At 41.0% G+C, this 25,126-nt stretch overlaps 1 protein-coding gene across 1 annotated transcript in view; it reads right to left on the minus strand.

The window, feature by feature from the left end:
- Positions 1-25,126, minus strand: part of Sppl3 (signal peptide peptidase like 3) — a 143,174-nt gene that overhangs the window by 10,462 nt on the left and 107,586 nt on the right. The window contains exons 4-8 of the mRNA XM_008840682.3: positions 17,552-17,671; positions 16,560-16,638; positions 15,078-15,190; positions 8,418-8,524; positions 7,795-7,958 (exon numbers count right to left, since the gene is read on the minus strand). Of these exons, the coding sequence (XP_008838904.1) occupies positions 7,795-7,958; positions 8,418-8,524; positions 15,078-15,190; positions 16,560-16,638; positions 17,552-17,671 (583 nt within the window). The remainder of the gene's footprint in view (positions 1-7,794; positions 7,959-8,417; positions 8,525-15,077; positions 15,191-16,559; positions 16,639-17,551; positions 17,672-25,126) is intronic.

The following is a 25,126-nucleotide window of genomic DNA, read 5'->3' on the forward strand; positions in this document are numbered from 1 at the left end:
ACTGGCTAAGATCAAGAGAACAAATGATACCAAATGTTGGAGAGGATGTGGGGAAAGGGGAACACTCATCCACTGTTGGTGGGGCTGCAAACTTTTCAACCACTATGGGAATCAGTGTGGAGAACTCTTAAAAAACTACAAATGACCTACGATTTGACCCAGTTATACCACTCCTTGGCATATACCCAAAGAACTCCTCCTATTGCAGAGTCACTTGTACATCCATGTTTGTTGCTGCTCTTTTCACAATCACTGAAAGATGGAAGCAACCTAAGTGTCCCTCAATTGACAAGTGGATAATGAAAATGTGGTTCATTTATATGGTGGAGTTTTACTCAGCAGTAAAGAAAGATGAAATCATGAAATCTACAGGTAAATGGATCTAGAAACTGTTATACTAAGTGATAACACAGACTCGGAAAAACAAATGACGTATGTTCTCCCTTGTATGTGGCTCCTAGCACCAAATCCTTTTAAATTCCAGGCCCTTTTAATAAGATGATGCTATACAGTGGTCCCTTCTGTATGAAATAACTACCATCATCACGACTTCGGGTGAGCCTGATTGCTAAACATAGTCACAACTGGGCCTGTTGATGGTTGTGCTCATTCATTAAAGGAGTGCCAAACAGTCACTAGACCCTCACCTGAGTGAGTATCCAGCCACTCTTCCCAGCCAATGAGTCCAGCTTTGGAAGACAAAAGAAAAATGAGGAAGATCCCAATAGAGGGATGCTTTTGGAAGCCCTTGTGAAGAAACTCCAGTGGATTATGTGAACATTTGACAATTGCCCTGTTCTGACTTTTTTCTCGTTCCCTGTCCAGAACTTGTAATGCTAATTATTCTTGCCTTTACTTCTTCACATCTCCCATTCATGATTCAATGACTTTCTTCTCTCCTTAGAGACAAGAGTTGTGCAATTTGGGAGTCTTTTAGATAAACCCACTGAAGGGGTACTCCAATTGCCTCACCCTGCGTTCCTGTTCAGCATGGAAGAAGCCAGAGCGGTCTGCGTCCCTATTCCCTATTGGCAGTTTGGGTAACCCCTTCAGAGGATGGCATGATAAAAATAGGAGGTAGGAATTGGCTAGGCAGTTAGGGTAAAAAGACCCCAAAGAAATGTAGCCAGTTTCTTGGCTAAAAGTCAAAATGTCCTTGGGCCTGTTAACAACATACTCTGTTCCAAACGCCAAAAATGTCAAAAATATTTGGGAGCTTGTATCTAATCCTTATATCATGTATGAAATTATCAATGAAGTTTTTGTAAAAGTTAAAAAAAAACCCAAAACCCCAAACCCTGATGTCAAGGCTGAAAAGAGCAAGAAAAAGTAGAAGAGGAGGAAGAGGAAGGTGACAATGATAAGCTTGTCCTAGAGCAGTTTTTTTCCTTGTTTATAAAGCACTTAAGCCCTTGTACAGAAGTCATTTCTTTTAAAGAAAAGTTGAAATGTAAAGCTGTGTAAGATTTGCTTTTAAACTGTTCAGTGTCTTTTTCTGTAGAGTTAACACACTCCCGACTGTGTCTTTATTATTTGTATTTTATGTGCATGTTATGCCTGCATGTATGTAAGTACACCTATGTCATGCAGTGCCCACAGAGGTGAGAAGAGGGTGTTGGATCCCCTGGAATTGGAGTTATGATTGTTAGCAGTCATGTAGGTGCTGGGAATTGAACTCAGGTCCTCTGCAAGAGCAGCTAGTGCTTTTAAATACTGAGTCATCTCTCCAGTCCTCTGACTCTTTTCTTTAGATAGCCCTATCCTGGTGGCATTTTCAACAGCCACTAACTTGCCTGGTATAGTAAGGGGACTGTAAATCGACATTGGAATTTAAAGCAGGTTCTTGTTGGTGCACGAATTAGTTGTTATGGAAACGGTAGTTTTTTACATCTTCAGTTGTCTCTGATGCAGCTTATACAAAAGTAATTTAGAACTGTTTTGTTGACATTTTGAATGCATCTAAGTAAATACAATTTTTTATTAAAAGAATAATAACTAAATAAAAATAGAATAATTACAATAGTTAAAAAAAAGAATTAAAAAAAATCTGGGGCTCAGCAGTTGAGAGCATCTCTTTCTCTTGCAGAGGACCCAAGTTAGGTTCCCAGCACCCATATTAGGCAGCTGACAACTATCTGTAACTCTTCCTCCAGAAATCTGATGCCCTCTTCTGGCATTCACATACACTAACTCACATGTAAATGAAAAATCTTAAAAATCAGATGGACTTAGCAGATGTCTACAGAATATTCCACCAGTAGCTATGGAATATACATTCTTTTCAGTGGCCCATGAAACTTTTAAAAAAACATCACATTTCAGGCCATAAAGGAAGTCTTAAAAAACCATGAATTTGTGTCTTATCAGATTACATGGTAATAAACTAAAAATCAATAAGCAAGAGAAGCTATAGAACTTTTGTCATGGTTAGAATGAGGAACAGCCCCATAGGTTCATGTGTTTGAATATTTGGTTCCCAGCTGGTGGCACTGTTTGTAAGGTATGAAACCTCTAGGTGGGGAGGCCTAGCTGCAGGCAGGGGTCACTAGGGGTGGGTGGGCAATCAGGAATATGTCATCCACCCCTGCTTTCAGCAGACTCTGTGTTCTGAGCCTCAATGATGTAACAAGCCATGTCCCAAGCTCCCACCACCAGAGATAAAGCCCAGTCCGCATGCATGCATCCTGGCTATGATGGACTGTATCTCCTTAAATCACGAGCAGAATAAACCTTTCCTCCCTCAAAGTGCTTCTGAGTATTTTGTTATAGGGGCAAAGAGGAAACTAATTCACTATACAAAGACATGGAGCTTGAATGAGTAGGTCATTGAAGAAATCAGAGAAAAGTTGTTTTCATTTGAGTCTCAGAATATGTCAATTGTTGGATACAGCAAAGACAGTTCTAATGTAAAAAATCATAGCTACAAAAATCATAAAATTACTAAGACCTCAAGGTCTTAGAAAAAGAATAAGCTCAACTCAAAGAGCAAAGAAATGAATGAATGCAATGGAGACCCAAGGGGTTGATCCTTTGAAAAGATCAACAAACCTGGATGTCAAACCAAAACAGAAGACCCACACTAATCAAACTGGAGATGCAAATGTTGGATATTACAATGGATTCCAATGAAATCCAAAGATGAATAAGGAATCCACTAAAAACTTACTTTCCAAAAAACTGGAAAATCTAGTTGAAATGGATAAATTCCTACACACATGACCTACCAAAATTAAATCGAGGGTATAAACAACTTGAGCAGATCTACAAAGAGAAGTGCCAGACAGGCTCACTGCCACATACTACCAGACTTTAAGAATTAACACAGAAAAGAGGGAACATGACCAAATTCATATTAAGCCAGCATCACCCTCATGCCAAAACCAGATGAGGACTTCAGGAAGACAACACAACTACAGACCAACTTCCTGATGAAAGGATCTTTCTCAATTAAATACCTGCAAATTGAATTTGAAAACAAATTTAAAGATCATCTACCATGACTGAATTGGTTTTATTCCAGGGATGCAGAACGTTTGACAAACAATAAACACGATACAACACATACATATTCTTAGGGACAGAAACTGCATAATCATTTCAACAGATGCACAAAAGGCTGCTGTGTTTTGTGTTTTTTTGAGACAGGGTCTCATAGTGTAGCCCTGGCTAGTCTGGAACTTAGTATGTGGATCAAGTGGCCTTGAACTTAGAGATCTACCTGCCTCTGCCACCTGTGTGCTGAGATTAAAGGTATGTCCCATCATGCCTCACTTGTTTTGTTTTTGAGATCAGGATTCTTGTAGCCTAGGCTGGCTTTGAACTCATGATTCTTTTTTCTTTATTTTTTAAAAAATATTTTATTTATTATTATTTTTAAATTTTATGTGTATGCATGTATTGCCTGCATGTAGGTAAGTGCACCCGTGTCATGCAATGCCTGCAGAGGACAGAAGAGGTTGTCGGATCCCCTGAAACTGGAGTTACAGACAGTTGTTGGCTGCCATGTGGGTGCTGGGATTCGAACCCAGGTCTTCTGCAAGAACAGTCAGTATTTTTAACCACTGAGCCATCTCTCCAGCCCCATGATTCTTTTTTTAAAAAATATTTTTATTTTTATGTGTATGCATGTATTGCCTGCAAGTATGTAAGTGTACCCATGTTGTACAATGCCCATGTAGGACAGAAAAGGCCATCGGATCTAGAACTAAAGTTACAGACAGTTGTTAGTTGCCATGTCGGTGCTGGGATTTGAACCCGGGTCTTCTGCAAGAACTGCCAGTGTTCTTAACTGCTGAGCCACCTCTCCAGGCTCTAAACTCATGATTGTTTTAACTGCTGAGATTGGAGGTGTTATACTACCATGTCTAGCCAGGAAGGCATCCCCCAATTGCAGTATCACTTCAAGATGAAAGTCATGGAGAAAGGAGGAACAGAAGGAAGATACTTCAACATAATAAAAGCTACAGACAACAAACCAATAAACATTATACTAATGGGGAAAACTAAAAGCATCTCTAAAATTGGGACTGAGACAAGGGCATCTTACTCTATTATTTTTCAATATAGTGCTTGAATTCTTAGAGCAATAAGGCAAGCAGTAATAAAGGAAATTAAAACTGGAAAGGGAGAAGTCAAAAATTTCCTATTTATAGACAACATGCTTATAAGACCTTGACGACTCCACCAAAACACTCTTAGATCTGACAGTAGCTTGCCTTCTTTCCTCCCCCTACCCACTTTTTTAAGGGAGGCTGGCCTCAAACTCACAGAGATTTCCTGGGTGCTGTATAAAAAAGGCATGTGACACCATGCCTATCCAGCAGTTTTTCTTTTGTTTTTAAAATAATTATAGCCGAGTGTGGTGGCACACACCTATAATCCCAGCACTCTGGAGGCAGAGGCAGGTGATCTCTGAGATCAAGACCAGCCTGGTCATCATAGCAAGTTCCAGGCCAGCTGGGGCTACAATAGACCCTGTCTCTACAAAAGACCAAGAGAAAAAAAACAAAAAAAAACAATAAAAATATTTATCTTTATTTTTAATCGTGTGTTTGTATGTGGGTATGTGCACACGAGTGCAGGTACTGGCAGAAGTCAGAGGCACTGGCTACCCTGGAGCAGAGTTACAGGCAGTTTTGAGCTGCCCAACATGGGTGCTGGGAGCTGAACCTCAGGTCAGAATGCTTTTTTTTTTGTTCTCTATCTTTTTGAGACAGGGTCTCCCTGTAGCCCCAGCTGGCCTGGAACTCACTGTGTAGACCAGGCTGGCCTTGAACTCTTAGAGATCCACCTACCTCTGCCTCCCGACTGCTGGGATTAACAGAATGCTCTCTTAATCACTGAGCAGCTATCTCTCCAGTCCCTAGCAGTAGCTTTTCTATATACCAATAATGAGTATGTTGAGAAAGGAATCAGGAGAAGAATCCCAGTCACAATACCCTCCTCCCAAAGTGCTTACATAGCATATATGAAGCTTTGGGTCATCCCCAGTACCACAAACAAAAATGAAACAAAATAAAACCCTAGAAATTAACTTAATCAAGGACAGTGAAAGACCTCTATGATGCAAACTTTAGAAAATGGAAAGACCTTCCATGTCCATTAACATCATGAAAACAGCTGTATTACTATTACTGAAAGTGATTGGTCAGTGCACTCGCCACCAAAATTCTAGTTAACATTCTTCACAGACAACTTACACACCTGACTGTGTCTGGGGGTGCTATGGTTCTTGGAATTGAATTTAGGGCTTTAACCATGCTGGGCAAGAACTCTACCACTGAGATAAAACCTCCAACCCCCCCATGCATTCGATTTCTGAAAAAGGTGCCAAAGGCACACACTAGAGAAAAGAGAGCTTCTACAAATGGGTCTTGGAAAACTGGATATCCACACGTAGAACAAGGAAACTTGGGTCCTATCCATCGCCTACACAAAACCCAATTTAAAATGAATCAAAAACCTTAAAGTTCTAAAGCTCTGAAACTGCCAAGGAGAAAAATACTTCAAGATATAGGCATAAGCAGGAATTTATTAAAATGACTCCAACAGTTCGTGAAATAGCAAGAATTGACAACTGGAGCTCCATAAAAAACTCCCAAAGGGGCTGGAGAGATGGATCAGCAGTTAAGAGCACTTGCTGTTCTTGCAGAGGGCCTGGGTTTGGTTCCCAGCATCCATGTGGTGGTTTCCAATTACCTGTAACTCCAGTTCCAGGGGATCTGACGTTCTCTTGTGGTCTCTGTTGGCATTAAGCCATGTACACGATTCACATACACGTAGGCAAAACACTCATACACATAAAATAGAAATCTTTTTGCCTTGCTTGTATGTAAGTACACTTGTGGTGTGCAATGTCCCTCCTTGGAGGACAGAAGAGGGAGTCAGATCTCCTAGAACTGGAGTTATGGATGGTTGTTAGACGTCATATGGGTACTGGGATTCGAACCTGGGTGGGTCTTCTCCAAGAACAGCCAGTGTTCTTAATCACTGAGCCATCTCTCCAGCCTCAAGAAAAATAAATCTTAAAAACAGTAAGAACAAGGAAACAAGAGTGAAGAGAGCCTACAGAAGGCTAGAAAATCTTTGCCAGATATGGTGTGTGTGTATGTGTGTGTGTGTGTGTTAATAGCTAGAATATATATAAACTAAAAATTAAATTAAAAACCAAATTATCAATCAGTGAATAGGCAAATGAATTGAACAGAAAATTCTCAGAGGTACAAATGGCAAATAAATATGTGAAAAAATGTCCAAAGAAATACAAATCAAAACTACATTGTGATTCCATCTCATCATAGTCAAAATGGCTACTATTAAGAAAATACACAAACTCTGGAGAATATGCCAAGCTAAAGGAATCTTATACACTGCTGGTAGGAATGCAAATTAGCCCAGCTACTATGAAAACCAGTAAGGAGCTCCATCAAAAAGCTAAAAGTAGAATTACCATGTTATCCCGCCACACCACCTGGGTATATGCCTGAATGACTATATGTCAGCATACTACACAGATACTTGCAAACCTACGGTTCACTGCAGCACAAGACACAACAGTCAGGAGATGGGCAGCCTAGATGTTCATCAACAGATGAATGAAGGCAATGTGTACACACACACACACACACACACACACACACACACACACACATATAATGGAGCTTTATTCAGCCATTAAAAAAATGAAATGTCACCTGTAGAAAAATAGATGGAATCTAGACACACACACACACACACACACACACACACACACACACACACATAATGTACATGACATGAAAACAGAAACAGGACAGCTTGGAGGAAGGGAACAAATATGAGCAAAGTGCATGATACGCACGTGTGAGATGTAATAAACCCATTATTGTGTGTGCTAATTAACAAGTTGCTATTCTCAGATCCTCATCTGTATGGATCTGGAGATGATGGCTCAGTCCTGTTCTTTTAAATATTTAAAAAAATTTTTTTGTATATGAGTGTATTGCCTGCATGTATGTAAGTGCACCCACGTCGTGCAATGCCTGTGGAGTTCAGAAAAGGGCAGCGGATCCCCTGGTACTGGAGTTATGGACAGTTATTAGCTGCCATGTGGGTGCTGGAATTGAACCCAGGTCCTCTGTAAGAGCAGCCAGTGCTCTTAACTGCTGAGCCATCTCTCCAGCCCCATAGCTCAGTCCTTTTCAGTTTAGAATCAGAATGGTGATTACAGAAGACAGATGCCCAAGTCAGGAAAGACAGGCACAGGAAGGCAGTGTGTTCACCACTGTGGGATGAGGACCCACAGGTCAGTCCTACCTTGGGAAGACCAATTTTCCAGGCAGAGACAGGCGGGGAACATCACGCCCAACATTGGGTCCCAGGTGGAGCTTCCGGGATAGAACGTCAAGGGGATTGTCAGCTGGCTGTGTGGCCACCTTCACCATGACATTGCTATTGAAGATGTATGCTGAGAAAAATACCTGCCAAGGTGGAGAGATGCCTTTAACAAAAGCTACAAGCAATGGGCATTCAGTCATCAGCCCTTTGCTTTCATAACAGCTCAGAATACCATGGTGTCAATACTCTTTGCATGCTTTGAGGAGGAAGAGAATCTTTGATTTTCATGAATGCCTGAAGGTTTCTGATGTATTTCCATACCCACAGACACTCTCTTCCAGTGGAACAGGAAGCTCCTGTGCAGGAATCCTTGTCTGCCTGTTGTCTTTCCCACTGAGTATGACCTACTATATCATAGCTCCACCAACCAAAGGTGCAGGCAGATGTTTGCCCATGGTGAACACATGCAGCTCAGGAGTAGAGGGAGTCATCTGAGATGGTTGGCAAACCAGGGTTTAGTTATTTAGGAGTAGACAGCTTTCAGCAGGGACTGCTTCAATTAAACACAAGGAAGGCGTGGCTTCCGGGAAGTGGACACTCACCCAGAAGACATCATAGATGAGAAGTCCCGAGAGAAGCAGGCACGACACCTTGAGGCTAGGCAGGCGGACAAAGGCGATCATGGCGACACAGAGACCCATGGCCAGGGCTGGGGAGGAGACAGCACAGGCATCAATCAGTATGTGGAAGGCAGGCCTCTTTCCACAAGCTGCTCCATTTCCTAACCCCACAGAGTTTGCAGGCCTGAGCTTTAGTTTCAGACAAGCATTCCCAGTGCTGTGAAGAGCCTGCTGGGGCTGGAGGTGGTAACTTTTCTCATGTGATGAGGTGGTGGAGACCCAGGGGGAGTTCCTCAGTCCCTCGGCTATAGGCCAGGCTCATCCCAGACCTCCTAACTCCTACGTCCTGTCACTCTGTCCTATGTGCACCTTATCCTTGTGTTAAGAAGTGAACTAACACCCTGAGACTTTACCTTCCCCTTACTTCCCCTAAGGTGCATCATTCTAGCAACTCATCTTCCCTCCTGCGTTTCCCTAGCCAATATACAAATCTATGATGTTTTAGTCTTAAAACACACAATAGTTGCCCTCCTTCCTATAGCTACCTATTTCTCTAATTCACAGCAAAGGTCCTCTAAAGCCCAGCTTCTTAAACTGTGTGTAGCAAAAAAATCAGTTCATAGTAAAAGGCTTCTAAAAATAACAATGACCAAAAATGAATTCAAAATCAAACAAGCAGCAAGTGTGAGCCATTTCTGGCAGTGTTTACCCACATTATACTCAACTACCACTGCCGTCTTGGTTCTGAACACATATGTGCACTTTGCACTGTGCTACTGTCACGCCATGTGGTGCCAATGAGAGCTGCCTAAAGCCCCTTGGTATGCTATGAACTGCACATCCGTACTGCACATGCACTCTTCTGTTCTCACAGAAACTACTGGTGTTATCATGGAAACAAAGACTTTAAACATTTTCCTACCACCATTCTTGAGTATGAAAATACATATATTTGTATGGCGTTGGACTGGACCAGGGAAGAAGTTTGATTTTTAAAATGACTGTAGCAGCTGACTTGAGATTCATAAAGAAATTGTTAAGCGAATTTTGACCTGGGATTAGGACAGAATACCAATGACTTCTGAAATGGTTCTCTCATCCTTCTGCCACTGTGTACCATATGTATGTATGAGATGATATTTTTGGCACTGACAGTTATAAAATCAAGACAATAATCCACTGAAAAGTACTGAAGACACTATACATGTCTTGTAGTACCAAATATGCAGCCAAGATTTAATTGTTTAGGTAAAAGTAAACAAGCACACCCATCTCATTAGTATGCAAATTTGCTTCTCTTTACTAAATCCGTACATCAAGGAGTTTTTTTGGTCTTTTTTGAGACAAAGTCTCCCTGAGCCCCAGCTGGCCAAGAACTTGCTATGCAGACCAGGCTGGCCTCCATCTCACAGAGATCTGCCTGTCTCTGCCTCCTGAGTGCTCGGATTAAAAGCATGCACCACCACACCTGGTCAAAGATTTTAAAATACATTTCTTAATTTGTTAACAATAAATGGTTGATTTGTATGCCTATCATACATATCTATGTACTCAGAATTGCATAAAAATTTCTTGGGCAAATAGTGATCTTGAGTGGAAAAAGGTTAAACTGTTCGGCTATTAAGAGCTGTGGATAGTCAGGATATGGTAGTACACACCTGTAATCCCAGTACTGGGGAGACTGAGGCAGAAGGAACTTGAGTTTGAGGCTAGCCTGAACTACATAGCAAGACCTTAGCTCAAAAAGTGGATGTAAGATGGCTTACTACCTTTCTTTTTTATTCTTATATTGCAAAAGCAATTAAATATATTATAGAAAACTAGTGAATACAACTAAAAGTTTCACTATCCAGAGATTACTGTTAAACATCTGCTCAGAATTTTTTATGCATTAAAGTTTTTATTAAGAAAATTTATTGCTGGGAATGATGGTGCAGGTGTACAACCTCAGCACTCAAGAGGCTGAAGCAAGAGGATGGTGCATTCAAGGACAGCCTAGACTACATAGTGAGATCTTGTCCAAAAATTTTCAAAAGGGACATGAAGTTGAGGGAAGGAGGGAGGAAATGTGGGGGTGGGTCAGGGAGAGTTGGAAGGGTGAAACAGGAAGTGAATATGATGGTAATACATTGAATACATGTATGAAACTTAAAAAAAAAAACTAACAAAATAGGGTTAGGTTTAGTGAATAAAAGTGCTTGCCACACAGGCCTGAAAATTTGAGTATGACCCTCAGAACCCACAGTGGAAGGTAAAGAACTAACTTCCAAGAGTTGTCCTCTGACCTGCACGTGCATGCTATGGCGTGTATGCACTTGCGGGGACATGCGCGTGCGCACGCACGCACACACACACACACACACACACACACACACACACACTTTTAAAAAGCTAAAAAAAAAATCAGCTAAACAAAAATCAGAAGTCCATGCACCTGCGGGCACACGCGCACGCACACAGACACAGACACACACACACTTTTAAAAAGCTACGAGAAACATCAGGCAAACAAAAATAAGAAGTCCAAGGGCATGCTGGCATCTGGAAAGGACCTTTTCTGTTCTGCTATAACATGGTGGAGGACATCAGACAGGGAGAACCACATGCATTTAAGAGATGAGGTGAAAGCTCTAACTTCCATTTCAATGAATTTTCATCTCAATTAAACAAACTTCTGGAATAGACCACGGAATGTCTTTTACATGCTGTCTGTCTAAGGCAGAATCTAACCCTGATCCTACCCACATGCAGCACTGGGATAAGCCCATGGCTCCTCTACCACTTGCTTTCAGGGCAGTGCACTCCCAACCCCATCCCTTCCACCTCACTGCCTCCTACTCTTCAGGCTTCACTGTGCTTCTTCCTCATTTCCTCTCAGATCTTTGCTCTTTTCTCTGCTCACTTCTTTGGTGATCCCATCCAAGTCCTGTATTGTGTCAACCTATATATATATTTTTTGGGGGGGGGTCTTTTTTTTGAGACAGGGTCTCCCTGTAGCCCCAGCTGGCCTTGAACTCACAGAGATTCGTCTGCCTCTGCCTCCCAAGTGCTGGGATTAAAGGCGTGTGCCACCATGCCCAGCCTAATTTATGTATTTTTACTTCCAACCTGAACCTCAATTCACACATCCCATGGTCTAACTGACATATTTACCTAGATGTACAGCAGGCTTTGCAAATTTACTCTAGCCCAACTCATCTATTCTGTAAATTGGGTTCTCATCTCAGCACCCTCCCTCCTTTTTAGTTATACAGACCGAAACTGCTAGTTTCTCGCACCTGTCTGGACTGCTGCAGCATCTTCTCCTCTAAGTAAATAGGGGAACTGCAAAAATGGTTGAGAATGCAGCAGAAGCCAATAGTTAGGGCCACAAGGGTGTAGGGGAGCCTCACTGAACACCCAGGGAAGAATTTTAATTATTAGGTGAATTTCACAATAGAAATGTACTCATGATAATGGTCACCAGCCAATTTTCTATCCACGTTACAGTCTAAGACAAAGAGCCTGCTACAGTGGAACAGATCCTTTGGCATGTGCTAGTGAGAAGTGTTTATGCCACCCCTGTTTAGTGAGCCTAATAAATCCATCCTCATCCCTTCTCTAGAGAGCAACCAAGTCCCTGTGCTGCTTCTTTATAGTAAGAACACTAAGTATGCTGTGTACTCATGTAATTTAAAAGTGCTGGGGGCTAGAGAGATGGCTCGGAGGTTACAAGCTTTGACTGCTCTTGCAGAAGACCCAGGTTTGGTTCCCAGTACCCACATGGTGGCTAACAACCGTCTGTAACTCCAGTTCTAGGGGATCCAACATCATCTTCTGATCTCCTCGGGCACTGCACAACATGGGTGTACTTACACACATGCAGGCAAAAGTGCTTTTACCACAGACACCACCTTTCATTGACCGACATGTCATTGAGATCTAGCACTCCTGTGACCCATCTCTAGCTTGTTTCCTCATTCAGCTGTGTACTGCTTTTTACTCATCAACTGGTTTAGGTGGCAAATTTCAAATCCTTGTATTTGTCAAAAGTTATCTCTGAAGAAAAATTAGCCCTTTAGCAAGGAAACATTCTTTTTTTAAAATTTATTATTATTATTATTATTACTATTATTATTGGCCTTTTTGAGACAGGGTCTCCCTGTAGCCCCAGCTGTCCTGGAACTCACTATGTAGACCAGGCTGGCCTTAAATTCAGAGATCTGCCTGCTTCTGCCTCCCGAGTGCTGGGATTAAAGGCGTGCGCCACCATGCCCAGCTAAATTTCTTATTTTTATTTTATGTGTATATGTGTATTCCCCTGCATGTATGTAAGTGCACTCTTGTCATGCAATGCCCGAGGAGGACAGAAGAGGCTGTCGGATCCCCTGGAACTGGAGTTATGGACAGTTGTTAGCTTCCATGTGGGTTCTGGGATTCGAACCCAGGTCTTCTGCAGGAACAACCAGTGTTTTTAACCACTGAGCCATCTCTTCAGCCCCTGGAAACATTCTTATTTGATCTTAAATGTGCAGAGCAGATCCTAAGACATAGTTTGGAAGTTTTATGTATGTGTAATGTTTTTATAATTTATCACATTTTTTAAATGTGTGCACATGTATGTAATCAGATGTGAGAGGTGGCTCTCCTCTTTCACCATGTGGGTCCCCAAGATCAGATGAAGGTCGCTGGGCTTGGTGGCAAGGGCCTTTACTTACGGAGGCATCTCAATGGCCCAGGCCCACACCCAGTAAGTTTCAGCTAGCATCGTCATGATCTCATCATTATCAATGAAGGGAAATCTCATCTACTCTACATGAGCATAAAATGCCACATATCCTTTCATAATGGCAGTATTATGTGGGTTTTTTGTTTCCAAGAGTTTTGTTTATGTGTTTTTGTGAATGTATGCCACATGTGTGTAGGTGCCTGAGGAGGCCAGAAGAAGATAGAAGATCCCTTGGAGCTGGAGATACAGGCAGTGAGACACCTGCTGTGGGTACAGAGACTTGAACTCAGGTCCTAGCCAGTGCTCCAGCAAGAGGATTTTCTCTTATGTATTCACCGTGTAACACTTATACTATATATTATGATGTAATTCCATTTATCTAAGAAAGCATCTACATAAAAGTTGTATTATAGGCAAAAATGAGGGAAATAATTGGTGAATAAATAAAACTGGTAACAGAATAGTATTCCAAAAGAACTAGTTAGTGATAGAGGTTAGGGCATGGCTGAGTTTTGAAAACATTCTAAGTGGAAGAAGTCAGATGTGGCCTAGCAAGCTGAATGGTAGGTAGACACCTGGGGCCATAGGGAGGGGAGAATGGACTGACTGCTGCTGGACAAAGTTTTAGGGAGAGAAGGACAGAAATGTTCTACAACTCATTGCACTGGGTCATATAGCTGTGCATGAACTGAGTTATTTACAACAAGGCTTAACCTTTTTTCATTGGCAGCCTCTTTCTGCCCAAGAAATTTTTATGTGATCCTGGGTATTAAGATATATAAAATTGATATACAAATCAAACATTCAATGATATCATAAAGAAACTTATTTTAAAATAATTCTTTGGTATATATGTTATTTATTAGAGATAAAAGCAAATTTGCATACTAAGGAGACTGTAATTTTTACATAAATAAATTTTGTCTAAACATGATACTGTCTATGACAAAGACATTTTCCATATTTTTCAGAGTTGACTGATATCTTGATTTTATAACCGTCACTTTTGAGAATGCTGCTTCCCGTAAATATGTTAATAGAAAACGCCAGAAGTGTGCTTAGGACCATTTTAGAAGTTGTTGGAAATTCTGTCTTAATCCTAAGCCAAAATTTATTCAATGATTTTTTTTTTTTAAATGAAAATTGATCCAGTAGCTCAAACAGTAACTTTTAAAATAAAATCTTTTTTTTTGTCTTTTTGAGGCAGGGTCTCCCTGTAGCCCCAGCTGTCCTGGAACTTACTATGTAGACCAGGCTGGCCTTGAACTCACAGAGATCCACCTGCCTCTGCTTTCCGAGTGCTGGGACTAAAAGTGTGTGCCACCACGCCTGGCTAAAATAAAATCTTTTTATAATAAAATCCAAAGCTATACTAATTTGATATTTACATGTTGAGAAATGATAGTAGGAAAACATCGAAAGTTTTTGTTTTCTATTTTTAAAACACTGATTCTGTAAGAGCAGAAAATTTTGTATGCAGAATAAAAACACCACAATTTATCATACACAACAGTCTTGATTCTGAGCAGAAGTATTCCGAAGTTTGTATAGACATCAAGGCTTGAGTGATTAAGGCTTTGGTGAAGGAATGCAATACAGCATGGTTGAGTCCTGCAGAAACATCTTGGATATACTACATGTTTGATTTTTGATTTAATTTTTGGTCACTGCATGTTCAGTAACCTTTTACACTTGTCAATTTTTATTTTTTGCAACTTGAACATTCATATGGGGTCACAACCCAAAGTTTATCCTATAATCTATAAAAGATATAATCCCAGCACTTCAGAGGCAGAGGCAGGCGGATGTCTGTGAGACTGAGCCCAACCTGGTCTACATAGCAAGTTCCAGGCCAGCTGGGTCTACAGAGAGACACTGTCACAAAAAACAAAAAGTGTATTAAGTAAAATCACAATCTGTCATGTATTACTCACCATCCATAAGAAGCCAATGGCCAGTGAGAACCCAGATGAGGACGAGCATGACAGACAGAGAGAAGGACAGTAACTCAGCAGCAGTGAAACGCCCACAGCAACCAAAGGAAATCCTGGAAAACACACATTTATTGGACTGAGGGGTACATGCATTCTATAACCAAAGGCTTCTTTGTCTCTTCATCATTAGAGTTCACAATGGCTGGACCAAAATGGTAGGGAAGACCTGAATACCTGGAAAGCTAAGAGATCCAGGCCTCTCTGGAGTAAGGTATGAAAAACTCAGGATTGTATTTCAGCTCCCTTTTGCTAATAAACCTAAAAAAAAATTTATTTTTTTTTTGGTCTTTTTGAGACAGGGTCTCTCTGTAGCCACAGCTGTTTTGGAACTTTCCAGAGACCAGGCAAACCTTGATCTCAGAGATCTGTCTGCCTCTGCCTCCAGAGTGCTTGGATTAAAGGTGTGTGCTACCACACCTGGCACATTTAAAATCTTTAAATTTCATTTACTGTTGTGTGTGAGCGCGCATGCACCTGTGCATCGATGATGGAAGTGGTGGAGATCAGGGGACAACTTTCTGGAGTAGAACGGTTCTCTCCTCCCACCATGAGTTCCAAGGACCAAAAACTCAAGGTCACCAGGCTTGCTTGACAAGCATTTTTTACCCCATGAACTACCTCTTGCTGGCTTAATAATGTTATTTTTTAAACCAAATTAGCAACATGGGTATTTAAAAGTTTAATATGCAGGCGGATCTCTGTGAGTTCAAGGCCAGCCTGGTCTACACAGTGAGTTCCAAGAGAGCTGGGGCTACAGGGAGACTCTGTCTCAAAAAGACCAAAAAAAAAAGTTTAATATGACAAAACCAGTCTATTGTGAAGCTTAAGTATAAGGGAAATCTTAAGAGGGAAATAAAATGAAGAAAGGCACTAATTCAATTCTTTTAGCAGAGGACATAAATATTTGTAAGACAGAAAAATCTATTTGGTTATCACTAATTTCCAGAAAATCAACTGCCACAAGCGACTGGTTCCCATGTGCCATTTCTGTTAGCACGACACTGTTTCTATGGAGCAATGGCTTCAGCAGTTAACGTGTGAATGATGGCACTGAACCAAAATGGCTGTGTATGTAGGTCACCAGAGAAGAAAGGCAAAGAGCATCTGAATTCAACAACTATTCCCATACTCCACGACTCCCCAGCGCAGGAGTGAAAACATGAATCAAAACAAAACTTCTATAATCTCAGCAGGAAGCAGATTGCAATGATTCCGACTTCCTAAGATTTGTTTCCATTTCCTCTCCCATGAAAAGGTGCAAAAGGGGTTACTATGTTCTAGTTTTAAAAGCAGTGAGGTCAAACATCTCATTTACCAATCGCCAGTATTTGTGTATTGCAGTCCAAACCGGGAACTCTGGCTTCTAATAATGTATGAGGCAAACGCACAAAACCACTTAAGAGGAAACTCCCAAGTACTTACTTGTTCTGAGGCGAACAGGGTCTTGTTAAATACTGGCACATCGGGAGAAGAAGAAAAGCAAAAGCTATTGTTGCAAGAACTAGGGAAAGAAAATATGTTTAACTTTTAATTGTTTTTTTTTAACCAATTATAAGAAAAACGGCATGATTCATGGAAAATAATTTCTCAACATATTTTTCTTGAGAAATGGAAAAATTACCTAGATAATCTTTTTCCCCATTTGGTGGTGTTAGCGATGGAACCCAGGCCTCATGCATGCTCTCTGCCACTGAGCTCCATGCCCAGCCAGAGAAGCCTTTCTTTACTACTGTACAGATAACCAATTTTTTTTCCCTCTTTTTGAGATAGGGTCTCCCTGTAGCCACAGCGGGCTTGGAACTCAATATATAAACCACGATGGCCTCAATTTCACAGAGAACCACCTGTCTCTGGCTCCCGGGTACTGGAATTAAAGGTGTGTACCACAATACCCAGACTCAATTTTTTTTTTAATTAAAACAAAAAACAAAAAACAAAAAAAACCAAAAACCTGATTTCAGACATGGGTAGATTTTTCTCATTCTCTCTTAACAAAGTAAGAAAAGATAAATCAGGGTAGCAGATGATCCCTAAACAGGTTTTCTAGAGTTTAATTTTTTTCTATATTTCCATCATTGTTCAGCTTGAAAAGACAACAGAAAGCTGACAGTTAAATGACCTGGATTGGCTGTCAATGTTGTTATCTGCAGGGACAATGGCAGAGGCTGTTGAGAGGCCACTGTGCCTAACTGGACCTCTGGGTTACTGCCAGTAAAACAGCCACAGCCACATGATGTCATTCAAGCACATGAGTTTTCAAATCCCTGCCTCTCCTTCAGATTTGGAACAGATTTATGAAGATTCATGGTTTATGAGTTGCATGGTATAAAAATCAGAATTTTTGAACAATGATTTGTTCAAATGTGATTTTTTTTTCTTTTAGTATGCTAAGAACAGACAGAGAAGCTCATTACCTGCTGTACATATTGTGAAAACTACTTGAACTGAGTCAAAGAAGAAGAACATTACTAGAAGAGAGACGGATGCTCCAATGGGAAGGAACAGAGCTTGGGTGGAGTCAATCGTTTGGATACCTGGAAGATGGAAAACAGGATATATCAACCACATACTAGTAAACAGGCACCACTTGCATGCACTATTGTTCCAGGTTCATAATTTATTGCATAAATTATAAATTATGACAGGATGAGGTGGATTAGCTTCTCCAGGCATGGAACCTAACAGATGAGGTCAGACATTTCAGAACCTACTTGGGTTGCTTTCACAGCTGGAGTTTTCTTAGATCTTAACTTGAAGTCACAGCCTATCAAAGCACTGCCTCTGTACGTGGCAAGCACACAATTCATTCTACCTGTGAGCCTATGAGAGGTGAAATTTTTTTGGTCTTTTTGAGACAGGGTCTCCCTGTAGCCCTGGCTGTCCTGGATTCACCACGGAGACCAGGCTGGCCTCGAACTCACAGAGATCTGCCTGCCTCTGCCTCTGCCTCCCAAGTGCTGGGATTAAAGGTGTGAGCCACCACACCCAGCAGGAATCTTTTATTTTTACTCAACCATCCTTAAACATGCCCATACCCTGCTGGCTTCTGTAAAACACAGCAGGAGTTAGCTCAGCGGAGAGCATGGTGCACTCCTGGAATATCAACACATAAGTGGATGCAGGAGGATCAAATCAAGGTTATCCTTGGCTACAGAGTGACTGTAAGGTCATCTTGGTCTAATTAGAGTCTGTCCTCCCAAACCAAAATATGAATAGAAAAACTAGATGGCGGTCAGAACAAAGAACTAGCCTATGTAAGATGTGCTTATAATAAACCTAAATTTTAGCTTAATGTGTTTAACTAAAACAAAACTGAACAGAAAGAGCCATTTGGGAATAATAAACAGGACAGATTTTCTTTTCTGAAATCACCACTTTTAAACCAGGAGACAAGATGACAAGGCAAGTGAAGTTTTTCAGTTTCTGGCAGTGTGCTACCTAAAGCAATGTATACAGCTGCAGTCCCACACATCCTAAGAACATTAGTGATAAGAGTCCTACAGAGGAAGGGGCTAACTAATTAGCAATTTTTAGCTAAACTCCAATGATTTAAAAACAAAACAGAGCAAGGATAAACAGAGCAACCACAATGTGAAGACTTACACACATCCAACTGCATTATCTTTAAAGCTAAAATTGCAGGCATGGTGCTGCACGCCTTTAATTTGGGGAGGCAGAGGGAGCTCTTTGTGAGACTAAAGCCAGCCCTGGTCTATCTATATAGTAAGTTCCAAGTCAGCTGGGGCTAGAGGGTGACCCTGTTTCCAGGGGAAAAAAAAAAAAAAGCCAAATCAACCTAAGAAAAAGGCAAGAAGATAGAATTAAAAATTACATCATTATTGTTTCTACCTTTTTATTTTATGAGTGTTTTGCCTACACGCATGTAAGTGTACCCATGTCATGCAATGCCCATGGAAGCCAGACAAGGGCACTGGATCCCCTGGAGTTCAGACAGTTGTTAGCTACCATGTATGTGCTGGGATCCAAACCTAGGTCCTCTGGAAGAGCTGTCAGTGCTCTTAACCTCTGCATCTCTCCAGACCCCAAATCTTTTTTGAGAAAGGGTCTTATGTAGCTCAGGCTGGCCTCCAATTTTCTGGGATTCTGAACTCCTCACCCTCCTGCCCCTACCTCTCAAGTGAGCTGCCATGCCCAGCTCACGAGATCATTTCTGCTATTCAGTGAACATAGCCACAGGTAAAATATACATCCTGTTATGGAACAGAAACTGAGTAACACCAGGGTGTTACTGACAACTGCTACATTACTGACTTTGTAACTTTTGACTAAATATTTACCAAATACCTATTATAGATTAAGCAACAGGAGGGATTAAAAGAAAGTCATTCTAGCACTTATGGATTTTATAGCCTAAGTGGAGAGGTTAAAATGTGCATTCTTCGCTAATAAAGAGGATTCCAACTGTATAGCCATCAATCTTCATAGTTCAAGAAAATTATACTGAAGTTAATAGACTTCATGATGTCAGGCAATGGGGAATTATGTGGTTTTTTTTTTCTTTATCTTAATTTTATACTAATTAAATGAAGGACTGATTATATGTGTGCCCAGGTGTGTAATCTTTACATGCATCAGGAGTTAGAACAAGACTGGGGCGGGGGGGCAGAGAGGATCTGGAAGGAAACTCTCCACTTTTACAACTTTTGTTACAACTGTTTTATGTATGTATATGTGTACTGTTTTTAAAAGACAGGGTCCCCAAGCTGGGTGTGGTGGCGCACGCCTTTAATCCCAGCACTCGGGAAGCAGAGGCAGGCAGATCCCTGTGAGTTCCAGGCCAGCTGGGGCTACAGGGAGACCCTGTCTCAAAAAGACCAAAAAAAGTGCCTGGCTTGATTCACTTAACCTAATGTCATCACAAAGAACACGATTTCCTTTTTGTTTGCTTTTTGGTTTTGTTGTTAAAAAGACAGGGTCCTGCTATGTAAGCCCAGGATGGCCTTGAACTCATTCCCTCACATATCCAAGTGCTGGAATTACAGCACAAGCTTTCACTTTTCCACCAAAGCTGGCATGCTGAAAATGCTAATGTTTATTTTGCCTGCTTTTTGAATTTTACATACATAGAGTTATGTAGCAGGTACTTTTTGTGTCTGGCTTCTTTCACTTGACACTATTTTATAACAATCACCCATGCTGTTATATGGACTTGGTTTCACTGTATGAAATATGTTAATATCTGTCTACTCTAAGGTGGATATTTAGGTTACTTCTCAATTTTTGGCTATTACAAATAATTCTACTTTGCACTGTTTTTTTGGAGACAGTCTCACTTTGTTAGCTCAGGCTGGCCTCAAATTTGCAGTCTTCCTACTTTAGTCACTCAAATGCGGAGATTATGGCTTATCTTTGTGTTATAGGGTGATCCTTATTTGAGAATTCTCTGATCCCAAGCATGGCAGCTGTGACAGTCCTTGTGTTCTAGGGGAGAATTCATGTCTGGGCATTGAGAGAAAATAGTCCTAGGTTTATTTTTTAGTACATACAAAAGGAAAAGCCAAAGTACACTCTTCTGAGAGAGAACAACCAGCTAAGTGGCATAAAAGGCTGCCTCTGGAATCTAGAAATTTTGGTCCATCCACCATCTCTCTGTCCTGCCCACCCCATTATCAACTTCAGTAGATAACGCTAAACTGTTTCCAAAGTGACTGTGTCCACATACACTCTTTCAAGTAGCACAAGAGGATTCTTTCTTGGTCTACATCCAAGCTCAAGTTTTTAACAAGCTATTCTGGTAGGTGCAAAGTGCTATTTTAATAGGGTCTGGGTTTCATTTTCCAGGTTTCTTTATTGTTACTACCATCATTATTTCATGTATGTGTACCTGTGTGTGCTTATGTGAGTTCATGTGCACCATGTGTATACAGGCGCCCGGGGAATACAGATGGTGTTGATCCCTGGAACTGGAATCACGGGTAGCTGTTAGCTGCCTGATATGGGTGCTGGGACCGAACGAACCAGTCATCTTCTAGAGCAAGTGCTCTTAACCACCAAGCCATCTCTCTAGCTCCTCATTTTCCTGATTTCTAATGAGCCAAGTGCTGTACTTTCTAGAAGGGCTGCTCTACTCCCCCTCTGCTGACATGTGGGGGCACTACCATAACCTGAAGTGATAATTCTTTGGTAGGTTATATACCAGGAACCTCATAGGAAATTATAAAGTGACAACTTCCAATTGGTAAGTTTTGATGTTTTAGTGTGAGACACATTCTAACCCTATTGTCACTTAACACACTTCTAGGTTCTTTTTTATAATCAGGGACAGTTCAGTAATTCCCAACAGTCAAAGCGTGCAGTCTGCAAACCCTATTCTGAGTCTCCACCCAGGACGGTGGCTTTTACCTACATGTCCCCTAATCTTACCCCCGACCCTAAATTCCTTGAATGAGTATTTTGGAAATACGCAACTGCAGTCTTTTACAGAACCCCCATCTGGTCACATTTTCCTTTGCACTAAATTTCACCTTCCTCTTCACAGAACCTTCCCTCAGTTCTTGTGCACTGCTGCTGGTCGGTTAGGACTTCAATCTCTTTGGCACCCACATGACCTCCTGTGCTTCATTTTTTAAAAAAAATTATTTGTTTTTATTTTATGTGTATGCGTGTATTGCCTGCATGTAGGGTAAGTGCACTGGTGTCATGCAATGCCCACGGAGGTCAGAAGAGGCTGTCGGATCCCCTGGAACTGGAGTTACAAACAGTTGTTAGCTGCTATGTGGGTGCTGGGATTTGAACTCAGGTCTTCTGCAAGAACAACCAGTGTTCTTAACTGCTGAGCCATCTCTCCAGCCCTGGTTCTTGGATTCTTGAATGTTACCTGTTGTGCACATTATCCTTTCAACTTGGCCTTCTTTGCTGTGGCCATTTCTCTGTCAGTGTTCTCCTGATTACATGAAGAGAATGGCATTCCACCCTAATCTGTCCTGTCCCTTTGGGCATCTGTGGCTCAGTGCAGATACAAAGAAACACAAGTTGTCTCTAATTTATAATTTAGCACAAAAAAGGAGGTAGATTTAAGAAAATGACCATTTAAAAACAGGTGTATGACTCTCTCTGGACCAATAAATAACAAGAAATAAAAACTAATGTACTGTCTTTCCATTGTATGCTCAGAATGAGATTACACTCACATACACACTACACAGCACTTACACATACACTACATTCTTCTCCTAAGTATGTCATCTGCATATATGTTGCATAAGACAGGACTTATGAATAGGTTACAAGAGTCTAAGTGATTTGGCTTTAAGTGCTGACAGAAGCTATCCTGCTATGCAATAATTTAATCTGAAAGTCAGATTTTACCCTGGGTTTAACCTAATTCCTAGTCATTACTGGTATAGAATTATACTTCACAGCACTTGTGAGGCAGAGGCAGGTGGACCTCTATGAGATCAAGGCCAGCCTGGTCTACAAAGCAATTTCAGAGGCCAGCTGAGGTTACAAGGAGACCCTGTCTCAAAAAGACCAAAAAAGGAATTTTATTTCTTACACAAAATTTTGTCGACACTTTATGGAAAGATTCATTATATTTAAATAATTTTACCTGTCTTTACTATGCTCACTTTGCACTGTTAGGGACAATGAAATCATTGACTGGAATAAAAACTGGGCAAGTACAATTTGGTTGACAGAATATTCTAGTAATAAGAGTGTGGAAATGGATATTAAGTGATCTCTTTTCAACTAACATCCATGGTTTTCCAATACCTGACTTTTCATTAGTCTGCAGAATTCCTCACTCCCTGGGTGGTGACTTAAGCAGTCCTAAGGATCACACTCACTTTCTCCTTTTGTCTGGAAGGAGGACTGCTCCACCCACCCATGGTCCCTGCTTCAACTCAAGCTCATTATTCTCCCGAGAAAAGCCCACTGTTGCTCACCTGGCTTTCTTTGTTCTGTTTTTATCTCTGGCATTATTCTGGGGGGTTGCTAGGTCTCAAACTCTTAGCACTTCTTAAACACCATGGAGGGAACTGCTCTTGTATATTTATATTCTTTTTTTAAAAAATATTTTATTTATAAACCGGGCTTAGTGGCGCACACCTTTAATCCCAGCACTCGGGAAGCAGAGGCAGGCGGATCTCTGTGAGTTCAAGGCCAGCCTGGTCTACATAGTGAGTTCCAGGACAGCTGGGGCTACAGGTAGACCCTGTCTCAAAAAGACCAAAACAATTTTTTTTTAATTTATTACTTTTATTTTATGTGCATATGCGTATTGCCTGCATGTAGGCAAGTGCACCTGTGTTGTGCAATGCCTTCAGAGGACAGAAGAGACTGTTCGATACCCTGGAACTGGAGTTACAGACAGTTGTTAGCTGCCATGTGGGTGCTAGGATTTGAACTCAGGTCTTCTGCAAGAACAGCCAGTGTTCTTAACTTCTCAGCCATCTCTCCAGCCCCTGTATTTTTAAAATATGTAAATATTCTTAAAAAATATTGAGCAATGGGGAAAAAATATTCTTAAAATACTGAGCAAACAGGCAGGTTCTCAGCATCTTTTTGTTCGTATTATCAAGCCCAGGGCCTCACACATGCAATCAAGTGCTATACTGCTGAGCTCTATCCCTGGCCCCTACGTTTCTTTATTTCTGACTTAATTCTTTCTATAAAAATACATCATATATTTTCTCTACAAATAAACTATTGAGATAGAATTCATATGCCATAAAAATTTACCCACTTTAGGTATAAAACTCAGTATTTTCTTTTCGTAAACTCATGAACTATAAAAATCAGCATAGTTCAATTTTTTTTTGGGGGGGGGTCTTTTTTGAGACAGGGTCTCCCTGTAACCCCAGCTGGCCTGGAACTCGATATGTAGAAAAGGTTGGCCTTGAACCCAGAGAGATCTGCCTCTGTCTCCTGAGTACTGGGATTAAAGGTGTGTGCCACCATGGCTGATCATAACTGGAAGTTTTTTTTTTGTTTTTTGTTTTTAAACATTCTATCACCCCAGTAGGATCCCTGAGTACACAGTCATCCTTCTACTCACCTCTAGGTCCAGGCAACCAGTAACCCACTTTTGGTCTTGATATACTTTGTTTGGCATTTCACATATATGGACTCTATAATAGGTAGTGCTTGGCTTCCTTCCTTAGCATAATACTTAAAAAATAATAATTTATTGAGAATTTCATACAGGCATATAAGCATATAAGGTGTTTTGATCAAATCCATGACCACTCCCTCCCCTCCAACTCCTCCCATATCTCCCCATCATTTTTTTCTGATAACTTCATGTACTCTTTTTTTTCTTTTTGCTACTCTAACATTCCTCCCTCTGAAGAGGTAACCCTAAAATCTTTTAAGGATTAGATAAGAGCTCCCAAATACTTTCAACACTTTTGGCCTTTGGAATGGAGTATGTTGCTAAGAGGCCCAAGGATGTTTTGATTTTTAGCCAAGAAATTGACTACTTTTCTTTGGGGTCTTTTTACACTAACTGCCTAGCCAATTCCTACCTCCTATTCTTTTTTTTTTTAAAAAAATATTTATTTATTATTTTTATTTTATGTATACGAGTGTACTGCCTGCATGTATCTGAGTGCACCTGTGTTGTGCAATGCCACGGAGGTCAGAAGAGGGCTTGAGTCCCCTGGAACTGGAGTTAAGGACAGTTTGTAGCTGCCGTGTAGGTGCTGGGAATTGATGTTTTGATTTTTAGCCAAGAAATTGACTACTTTTCTTTGGGGTCTTTTTACACTAACTGCCTAGCCAATTCCTACCTCCTATTCTTATCACACCATCCTCTGAAGAGGTTACCCAACTTGCGGATAGGAAATCGGGGTGCAGACCACTCTGGCTTCTTCCATGCTGAATAGGGATGCAGGGTGAGGCAATTGGGGTACCCCTTCAGAGGATCTATCTAAAAGACTCCCAAATTGCATAACTCTTATCTGTAGGGGGAATCTGTAAGGGGAAAAGAAAATCCTTGACTGGTGAATAGGAAATGTGAAGAAGTA

This window comes from Nannospalax galili, unplaced genomic scaffold, assembly GCF_000622305.1.
Source record: "Nannospalax galili isolate Female #2095 unplaced genomic scaffold, S.galili_v1.0 scaffold911, whole genome shotgun sequence".
NCBI lineage: Eukaryota > Metazoa > Chordata > Mammalia > Rodentia > Spalacidae > Nannospalax > Nannospalax galili.